Raw genomic sequence first — 10,273 nt, 5'->3', positions numbered from 1 at the left:
CCCCTCCATCTCTTTGGCTGTTCCCGACAGCATCCAGTCCACAGTGATGATGGAGGAGCAGGGCGGTTCCCAGGGATTGATGACCCTGCCTCGGGGTGACAGCAGGCTGAGGGCTGACCCTGGTCATCACTCACCCTGTGCAGGAGCCCCACACCCTGCCCTTCACTGCTGCCTGCAGGCTGGGTGCTTAAAAATCACGCCACTAAGATCTGTTCTCTTCTCCCAAGGAGCTTCCTCCTGCATAGAACAGGTAACTAGGGGCTGGCCCATGTCTGCCTTCCTGAGCTTCTTGGTGGGATAGGCCCATCTCCGGTGGTAGGCATCTGAGAGCGTGTGCAGGTAGAGGCACACAATGGCCCTGTTTTGACCCCTCTTTGAAGAAAGAAGGATTTACCATTCATATCTCACATATGGGGAAACTGAGCCCCAAAGCAATCTGGGCCGTGTTCCAAGTTAATCAGCCAGCCAGGCCAGTGACAGAGCATCACTCAGGAACCCAAGAGCCCTGCCTCCCTGGCCAGAGTCCTTAGCTATGTGACCTTGGGCAAGTTACTTAACATCTCTAACTTGAGGCTTTGCTACTAGCAGTGAAGTCACTGGGCTTTGGCGAAGATTCAGTGAATAATGCACACAAGCTGGTTTGCATGGAGTCTGGCATAAAACAGGTGTTCAATAAATATATTATTATTATTACTATTATTACTACAGCAGATGACAATCTTTAATTCTGCATCCTCTGCCTGTTATGTCACAATATTCTAAATATTATTCAGCAGTATAACTCCCTCTCCAGTTTTCAGGGCAGCTGAGAGCAGGGAAGGGTTAAGGTGGAGGTGAAGGGTGGCAGCAGGGCCGGGCACTGAGGTGCCATGTCTTGCTCCATTCCCAACACCCTCTATGACCTTGGGCTGGTCTCTCTCTCTCTCTCTCTCTGCCTCTCTCTCTGTCTGTCCTCAGGCCCTTTGTTCTTGATGCATCCAAATGATAGTGCTGGCTGCTCAAGGCTGCAGTGAGCCCACCCCAGGAGGCCAGGAGTGTCCGAAAACCACATGTGCTTCTGGAAGATGTGAAAACTCTCTCAGAAGCCCTGGGAGGCAGCCTGGTAGGAAACCACCCGGGGGTCGGAGAGTACAGGGCTGCCCGATGTGATGTTGCCAACTGGGTGGCCTCTGCCCTGGGTTGCTGCTACCGGAGCCCTCCCACACCTGCCTCCCATGCTTGCAGGGGAGGGAGGCAGAGAACCCCTTAGCCAGGCCCCTCCTGCCCCCCTACTCTGCACTCTCTGCAGAGCTGGCTTGGCTTCGTCAAAAGCAGGGCCCATCAGGGTGGAGGCGGCGATGTGTCAGCTGGTATTCAGGCTCTGGTTGTGCGCTCAGATCGCTCCCCCTCCCCATCTCCCCAAATCCACCCACCCACCCCGGTACCCACTGCTTGGGGCCTTCTGGGTGGCAGCACTTCACAGGGAGAGACCGAGGAGCAGCCCTGAGCCCCTGGCTGTGGGGGGTGGGGGAACTGACTCACTTGGCCCCCCTCCCTCGTGCCGATGGGGCAGCCCCCACACCCATGGGTGCTGGCACCCCAGCAGGCCCCCGGGTTTTGGAAAAGGAAGCTGCAGCCCGGCTGCGCCTGACCGGAGCCGGCTGAGGATGCGCTCTGGGCGCAGGGACCCGCTGGCCCCCGGGCCGGGAGGCGATGTTTAGGCAGCGACCCCCCAGAGGCTGCCAGGGTCACCCTGGCCGCGGGCCCGCGGGGACTCCCCTGCTCGCCGCGCCCCTCCCCGGGCCGTGGCGCGTCCCCCGAGCCGCGCAGTATTTCCTTCCTGCACCTTTAAGAAGACCGTTGCTCCGTGGTGGGATGGTGTGTTAAAGCCACACAGAGGAAGTTACGCAGCCCGGATCAGACCGAGAGATAAAAGCCCCGATGGTGATCGTGAGTGATGGCAAGAGGATTTAGCCTCGGCATTAACTTGGAGCGGAGTGCAGGGGGGCAGTGAAGCGCCCGCCATCTGGCCCGCGCCGCGCCGGGGGGATGCCCCGGCTCCCCGACGAGCCGCCGCGAAGCCCACCCGGGCCGGGGGCCGCCCGGCGCCGGAGCGCGGGTCCTCCCCGGGCCGCCCAGGGGGGCCAAAAAGTTTGCACTTGTTAGCGGCGACCTCCCGCTCCTCCCGGGCGGGCGATGCGGGCAGCGCGGGCGGCCCCCTCCCCCGGCCCGCGTCTCCGGGACGGCTGCGGGCGGCCCCCCCGGCGGCCGGAGGGCTCCCCGGCCCCGATCTGACGGCGGCGGCGGCGGCGGCCACAGCGGCGGGAGCGGCGCGGGGAAGGAGCAGCGGCTTGCAGCCCTCGGCCCGCGCCCCCACCCAGCGCCAGCCCGAGGGGGGAGGCGCAGCGCCGGAGGGTGGCGGTCCTCGGCCCTCCCGGGTCTCCGCGCCGGGAAGCCGCTCCGAGCCGGGGTAAGGCGGGCGGGGAGAGCCCGGGAGGCGGGCGGGGGAGAGGCTGCAGCTTGGCCAGGCTGGTTTCATTTTTAAAGGGCTTCGGTGACCATGCAGGCTTGCCCGGGCCCGGGAGCCACTTACAGCGGCCCGGCAAAGGCTCGGATGCAAAAGTTGTTTGGTGGCGGCTGCTACGAGCTGAGGACTGGAGTCGCCCCAGAGGGGTGTGTGAGGGTGCGTTCTTAGCAGCATCTTAAAGGGGTAGCTTGTCTTTCTGGCCGGCTTCCCCCGGGTCCTTTCCTTCGTGTGTGTGTGTGTGTGTGTGTGTGTGTGTGTGTGTGTGTGTGTGTGTGTGTCTATGTGTGTCGGGGAGGGATGTTGCAAGGATGCTCGGATGTGTCTCGAAAAAGGAAATTAACCCTACTCCCGCGCCTCTCCCCCACCCCAATTTCACCGCCACAGCTTAGAACCACCCCCATCCCGTGCCCTCCCATCTCTCTGCAAACTGGGAGCCTGTGAGTTGCACAGAGAAACTCCCGCGGCCGGCCGGGGCTGGAAACTTCTCCTGGCGCCGGGAGGGGGTCGGGAGGTGAGGGGGCGCAGGCACCGGCTTGGGGCCGGCGTGGAGTCGAACCTGGAACTGAGCGGCGCGCAGGCTGGGGGAGCAGAGGCGGCGGGAAGGCGGGAAGAGAGGACCGCGGGCTCTTAGGGTCCGCCCGCTCTGGAGTAAGTTGGCCGTCTGGGCGGGGGGCGGCGGCAGCCGGGTCGCCGCAGGCTACAGCGCCGGGGCAAAGGATCCAACTAGTTCCTGGGCGCCCTGCTCGGTGTCTTTTAATTAAGTGAGGCAGTGCCGAAAAAGGGGGCACCTCAGTCCGGGCCGGGCCTTTATTACAGGCTTAATTATTAATTGCTCCCGTGGCTTGCACGCAACTTTGGGAAGACAAAAAGCAGCTGCGGGGCTGCCGGGTCGTCGGTGTCCCAGGCTCGCAGCCGGCCCGGAGCACTGACTCGACCCCGGCCCCGGCCTCGACCCCGCCCGCCGGGACCCACCCGAGGCCGGATGCTCGCGCCCCGCCTCCCGCGCCCAACTTTCCAGGGCTCCTGCGGGCGGGGACCCAGGGGCCGGATAAAGTGCCCGCTCCGGAGCAGGGGACACCGGGGCCGCCGGAATTAGGACGCCCGCCGAGGCTGCGGTGAGCGCCGGGCGCCCGCTGGACCCCGCCCGGGGCGGAGGACGGGAAGGTGACCCCGCCGGCCAAGCTTCCTTTCCCTCCCGGCAACCCCCACCCTCCCCCGAAGGCAGATTTCACCCCCATCCGCCGCCCCTGCCGAGGAGGGAGAGGGAACCCCGGGGTGGGCTGAGTCCCCTCCAGTCCCAGGAGCCCCCAGCGCCCTCCCTCCGGTGCCCCCAGGGGCCCCGCGCCCGCCGCGGCAAGTTTCCCATACGGCGAGGGCGCAGCCGGCAACTCCAAGAGGAACCTGCTGGCGAGCCCAGCCAGCTCGGGAGGCGCTAATTCAATAAGACAGAGAAATCTGAGTTCAGAAATCCTGATAAAATCTAATTTTCGGGTTTTAATACCCTGGCTATCAGCCCCCCTCGGTTCCTGAGGACTCTTAAAAGAAAATAAAGCACATTGATTCTATTTGTTTCTGGGAGCTGCAGTTTCTTAATAATATCAGGTGAAGATAAATTTTCCACGGAGAAAACGATCCTCCGGGATGCAGCCTTTTACTCTGAAAATTTCCCTGCCGACTCCTCACTCTCTGCGCTCCTCCTCGTTATCCGGGGACTCCTGTGTCTCTTCCCCCCTTCTCTTTTTTCTTTTTGGCAGAACCCGCCTGTAATATTCGTGTGCTGAGCTCATAATTCCCCCTGCGATGCCAGCAACGCCCAATTGATTGACTAGTTGTAAACACATTTTTCCCCTGGCAGATTTTGTTGTTGTTAGGGGGTTTTTATTTATTTATTTATTTTCCAGGGAATGCGTGGCATTTAAACCAACAGGACTGCAATTAATAGATTTGCGAGTTGCGCCGCGCGCGCCGCTCGCCCCAGCCTGCCGGCCTCCGGGCCTCGCTGCCTCCCCGCGCCCGGCGGCGTCCAGCGCCCTGCAAGCCCCGAGCAGCCGCGGGTCCTGCAGCTGAAGGAAAGCGGCAGCTGCGCCCTCCTTGCAAGCCGCAGCCGGGCGTCCTGGTTGTCCCAGCAGCCAGGAGCTCCCTACCTGTTAGTGAACAGTTGGGAGTCGACTGCTGGAAGAATTAATTAGGAACGTGCTGTGCTCTGGGCAGCGCGAGCTCGGGTAGTGGCATCCAAACCTTTGCCGGCCGCGCTATTTTATTTTTACTACATTTTCTCAGGTTGCAAAAATAGACACCGGGCACGTTCTTTCTGAGAGTTTTCTAGCAAGGAGCGCCTTCAAGGCCGGGCAGGCTCTATAACAGGTTCCTCTTTAAACAGCCAGAGGTGAGACGGGGAAAATGGTCCTGGCTGGGTTCTCATTCATCTCCATCAGCGGCCCTTCACCCAGACAGAGGGGCAGGGGTCGCCCTAACGCAGATGAATGAGTCCCATGCCTGGAGCCCTGGGGCCCTGGCTGGGGGCTGCTCCGAGCCTGAGGTGCTCAGGGCAGCAAGTGTCTGCCACTTCGGTTTGTCATTTTTGGCAGGAGCGTTTTTCTGTCTGGGTAGAGAATGGAGTTTCATGGAAGCACAGTTAACTCTTCAGGGGCCTTGCATGCACAGAAGGTGAAGAGGATGTCAGGGGAGAGCCAGGCTCAGACTGGACATTTGGGGCGGTTTGGGAAGTCAAATGCAATCATTGGAGGCATAGTAACCAGAATAATTAATCATGCAGGCACTTCTGCTGTAACTTATTGCAGTAACCTTTGCCCTATTGGCCAATATTTTTGGCCAGAATCCCATGCTGGCTGGACTTGGATTCTCCGGGTGATGTATCCAGTGTCTGGAACACACCACAGTACTGCAGTCATGTTATTTCCCGATGTAATGTTCATGTAACTGGCATCTATTTTGATATAACAGTTATATCTATTTTGATTTTAAATAATTAACAGAAGCTTAAAATAGCACAGCAATAATCATAATAGTAACCTGTTTATAGACCTACCCTCTAAGAATGATTTGCAAAATGCTGGCCTTGATCAGAAAAATCTGAACTCACAAAACAGTGTCACCTCTTTGGCAGTCTTCAGTATCCCTAGTTTCTTACAGTTAAAAAAAAAATTAAATTTGCCATTTCAGATTGTGCCTATGATTGGGGAGCTGTTTCTCAGTGCCTGGCTCTTCGTGGTTGGCCAGCACGTGGGCACTCTGTTCATCTGTACATATAGGTATGGGCTCATCTGCACCTATAGTTACATTCTCATCTTTGCCTTCAACAACTTTGACTTTCTGACTTGACAATCACGGTATTTTAAAGCAACCATTAAATCTTGGCTCCTGGAGATGCTTTCAAAAGTCTCTGACCCCCAAACAGGGGCACTTCTGCTGAACTAACCCTCCCATAAATGAGAGAAAAATGCATCATCTTTTAAAGAACATGCCCGATCTCCAAATGTGCAACTCTGATATTAATAAAAATAACCCAGTTTTCTCGGGAGACTTTGCTAATGCAACCTCATTTTTTGCACATTTTGCCGGAGAGCTTTTGTTCTTATACGTCTCTATTCTCCCCCTCTTTAATTTGTTGCAGGTGTTGTTGCTAATGAGCTCTCTCTCTCCTCCCCTCTTACAATGAAAGACAAGCCAGACCCCAGGTACCTGGATGGATTGAGAGCTGAGATCTCAGAAACTTCATAATAAGTTGCCGATGGCTACCAGCCAAGGTCAGCTGGGCCCCATTAGTGCCGGCCCCCACCAAAGCAGAGCCAAATAGCCTTCTCCCCGGTTAGCACCTCAGTAGCTTTTTATTCTAGTCCAGTCACACAGCTGTTGCCACCTTAAGCTCATATGAAAGAAATCTCTTTTATTGGTCTGAGAACCCAAGTCCAGTCCCAAAGAGGGAACATGTTTCCAGCTAACATGTCCAACTCCTGATTTTATTTTATCTTTACAATGCAGGCTGGAGGGTTGTTTTGCAGTGGTGTTGAGCACGTCACCCATTAAGAGCCCTTTAAAGACCTGGATTGATTGGAAGGACAAAAATTAAAAGCAATCTGATCCGGCCTCATGCAGGATCCCGCGGATTTTCTCCTTATCCCATTTCCATCCACTGTCACAATTTGAGAGTCTGCCTGATTTGATCAGATTCACCTCCGGGGGAGGTGTGATGACAAGGTTAGGAGGACGTGAAGTTGTGGGCAACTTTCTGATCTGTCCATCAGCGGTCTGAGAAACACTGGCTCTGAATTTTCCGTATCGGCCTTTTGGAAACAACAAGTTCCTCGCTGTTTGCAAAGCTTCAGTGCTTGGGTCCCTGGGACACCCGGCCACCCTCGCCTGGTAGATGTGGCATTTCCATGCTGAGGCCACAAGTCCCGCCTGACCCCGTCGCTGCCTCTCCAGGGCTTCTCTGGGCCACGCCCCTGCGGACTGCGCAGCCATGCTGCACCTGCTGGCGCTCTTCCTGCACTGCCTCCCTCTGGCCTCTGGGGACTACGACATCTGCAAATCCTGGGTGACCACAGATGAGGGCCCCACCTGGGAGTTCTACGCCTGCCAGCCCAAGGTGATGCGCTTGAAGGACTACGTCAAGGTGAAGGTGGAACCCTCAGGCATCACGTGCGGAGACCCCCCTGAGAGGTTCTGCTCCCATGTAAGTCCACTTACTGCTCTTTTGCTTGTCCAGGCCAAGTGGGAGGAGGTCTGGAGTAGATCCTTGGGGTGGATGAGCAGAGCCGGGGGACTGATATGCAAGGCTGACTTTTCTGCCTCTTGACCAGGTCTGGACCAGACCTGGACCAGACCTGGACCAGGTCTTTGTCCCACCTTGGAAATGTGTCAAAACAGAGGCCACCCTGAGGACACTGGGGTCATATGCCATTGTTCTCTGGGGTGGGGGCATTCTTGGCCAGCTGGCCACTAGATTAGTTCCCTCGGGAAGCCCATAGTATTCGGCTCCCCAGCCTTGAGGGTAAGCCTCACCTCCTGTGTAGGAAGTCAGCATTCTGGGCGAGTGAGCGAGATGCTACCTGCAATGTGATACCCCTCTGTTCATCCTTTCTGCAGTGCAACCTCTTAGCCCCCTCAATCCAATCCAGCAGACTGTACCATGAAGCTAGAGCATGCCAAGCACTGAGCTGGCCCTTTGCATGGGGAGGTTTGACAGAGGCTCAGAGGGGATTCACAAAGGAGGAAGTTGGGGGTCAGGCCGGGACAGACAGTGCAGCTGGGTCCCCTTCCAGTTCCATTCCTACATGCAATGGCGATAGCCCCCAGATAAGTCCAGGGAAGGCAGACATTCAGGCGTTGTCCCTTGCCTCCCTAGTTAGAGAAGGAGTAGTCCTAGGGGCATGGAGTACTTCAGTACTCAAGTAATGTTAACAGCAACAACAACAGCAGAGATGGTTGCACGCGAGCTGCCTGAGTGTGTGGGCTGAGCCTGATGCCATTGCCAGGAGTCCTCCCTTCAGCCAGCCAGGTGGATTCTGTGTTGTGTAAAGAAGGAGTGTCAGGGGAGGGCTCTGACCCAGTGACGTCTGTGGGCTTCTGTTCTGTCATCTGCAAAATGGGCACACTAAGAGCACATACTCCTAGGATCATTGTGAGGAGTTTGTGGTTTCATTAATGTAGGTAAAGCGTTCGGAATAGGACCTGGCACAGAGTAAGCGCATGCAGATGTTAGCCACTGTCATTCCGGTCATACAGGTGGGGTAACTGAGGCAGGCCAGGGGTGGTGGGTGAAGGCATCTGGCCAAGGTCACGCTCCAGGAGGTGGCGAAGCTGTGATTCCAGCTTAGAGTGGCTCCAGTGTCTCTGAGCTAAGCTGCTTCCCACTGGGCAGTGCTTTGGAGGCCATCCCTGAAGGCAGGGCAGAGCCGGGTAGGGCAGCCAGGCTGCAGGAACTCACAGGAGGGGGTCGATGCCATCCCCCAGGCAGCTTGTGCCTCTGCATGTCCTTGGAGGAGCCTCCAGGTCTCCGGGCTTATGGTGGGGCTGACCCGGTGCCCCCACCTCAGAGTCCTGAGGACTCGATCTCATGGGCCGGCTTTGCTCACATCACAGGGCAGTCAGCCCAAGAAGGTAGCTTCTTACTTGGGCTTGTCAGTGGCGATGAGGCTGTCGTTGTGGGTGGTGGCTGGGCCAGGGCCAGCTGGGGAGAGAGGGAGGGAGGGAGGGAGGGAGGGAAGGAGAAGGTGGCACAAAGCCAGGAGCTGGGGCTGGATAGTCTGTGGTCATAACTGCCCCGGGGACCGCAGGGCCAAGCAAGGGGGCTGGGCTCTGGAAGCCAGGAGGAAAGCCAGGATGGGGGCTGGTGCTCCATCCACATCTCAGAGCCGGTGGGAGGGTTCTCTACACACTCCCGGGCACAGTCAACCTCTGTCTTGTATTAGAGTCTTGACTGTATTTTTTCTCTTAAATATTAATCACTGCCTCAATGTGCTTGGGGGAGCAGTTAAATCATAATTCTAGGACCAGCTTTGGGTCGAGGGCTTGAGGTGGGGAGATGACCCTCAGAGGCAAGTCTGAGGCCCTCTCCTGGCCAAAGCTGGCTAAGATGTCGTTGGCCCTGGACCTCTGCCCCGCCCCCACCCTGAGACAGAGAACCCAGCGCAGTGGGCAGCTGCCCTGGGGAGGTGGTCACCCCTCCCAGTCCCAGTGCTGGCAGAGCCTCATCCCAGGCAGCCGTCCTCAAGCCCTGGGGTCTGGAAGAGTGCACTCTCCCATCCCACCCCCTGCTCCTCTCCTGGGCAGACAGGTGGGGAAGGCAGGGGAGAAAGAATAGTCCCTCCACAATCTACCACATGGGCGAGTCCTCAGTGTCTCGCCACCTGTTTGATGGACTTAAATATTTCATCATGGGCTGCCATCCGGCTCTGCTTTGATTACAAATGTGCATCCGATGAGAATGGGGAGGCCTCTGTGGCAGGCTGCCGGCTTTTGGAGGGCTGGCTTTGGAGGGCTGGCTTTTGGAGGGGTGGTTTTTGGAGGGCTGGCTTTTGGAGGGGTGGCTTTTGGAGGGGATGGTTACTTCCAGACAGATCTGGATTCAAACCCTGATGTCACAGTTTATTGTGGCTTCCCTGGGAGGGTCCGGGCAGGTCTCATTTAATCATCTCTAGGATGCTCTGAGGTGGGTCCTAGTCTAATCTCATCTTAGGGATTAGAAAATGTTGCCTAAATCCTGCCAAGGTCACTTTGTTGAGAAGGCAGGCTGGGAACTGCCCGTGGCCAAGGCCCATGCCCACCCACCAGGCGGCACAGCCTCCCCTCTCTCAACTTCTGACCTCTCTGAGTTTCACTGTCTTCCTCTGCCCAGTAGAAGCCATAATGTTAGGAGTGTCACGGTGCTGGTGGGACAGCGCAGCCCGGCCATGCTGCCATGGTACACGTGGACACATAGTAGGTATTCAATGTGCAATACTAGTCACTGGCTTATTCCTGTTGTGATTATGGCCTCGGTGACTTTCCTGGCTTCTCTACTTCCCCAGAGTCCTTTGCCTCTCCCCAGCCTTGGGGACGCCACGCCTTGTATTTCTAGTCTCTGGCAGCAGGTGGAAGATGTAGGCGGGGGTGGGGGGGGAGCTTCCATGCCTAAGCCCCAGCAGCTGTTGTTAACCAGCCACCAGGGGGCGCCCTCATGGCGGCCAGATGCCCCCTGCCCAGCTTAGCCTTGCCATCACCCATGGGTCCTTGCTCTCCTTCGCCCCTTCTGCAGCGGGTGCT

The 10,273-nt window shown here is 57.5% G+C and overlaps 1 protein-coding gene across 13 annotated transcripts in view; it reads left to right on the top strand.

Moving 5' to 3' along the window:
• The first annotated feature begins 1,426 nt into the window (after positions 1-1,426).
• The window catches only part of NTNG2 (netrin G2), an 82,577-nt gene continuing 73,730 nt past the window's right edge, over positions 1,427-10,273 (top strand). For 3 of the 13 annotated variants that reach the window (XM_015116494.3, XM_028834382.2, XM_077965453.1), the window contains exons 1-4: positions 2,250-2,449; positions 5,690-5,778; positions 6,141-6,273; positions 6,509-7,202. In XM_015116494.3, the coding sequence (XP_014971980.2) occupies positions 6,990-7,202 (213 nt within the window). In that variant the 5' untranslated portion in view covers positions 2,250-2,449; positions 5,690-5,778; positions 6,141-6,273; positions 6,509-6,989. 13 annotated transcript variants of the gene reach the window in all.

This window comes from Macaca mulatta, chromosome 15, assembly GCF_049350105.2.
Source record: "Macaca mulatta isolate MMU2019108-1 chromosome 15, T2T-MMU8v2.0, whole genome shotgun sequence".
Classification (NCBI taxonomy): domain Eukaryota; kingdom Metazoa; phylum Chordata; class Mammalia; order Primates; family Cercopithecidae; genus Macaca; species Macaca mulatta.
The sequence above is the reverse complement of the archived record's forward strand: the minus strand, read 5'-3'. Positions and strand labels throughout refer to the sequence as shown.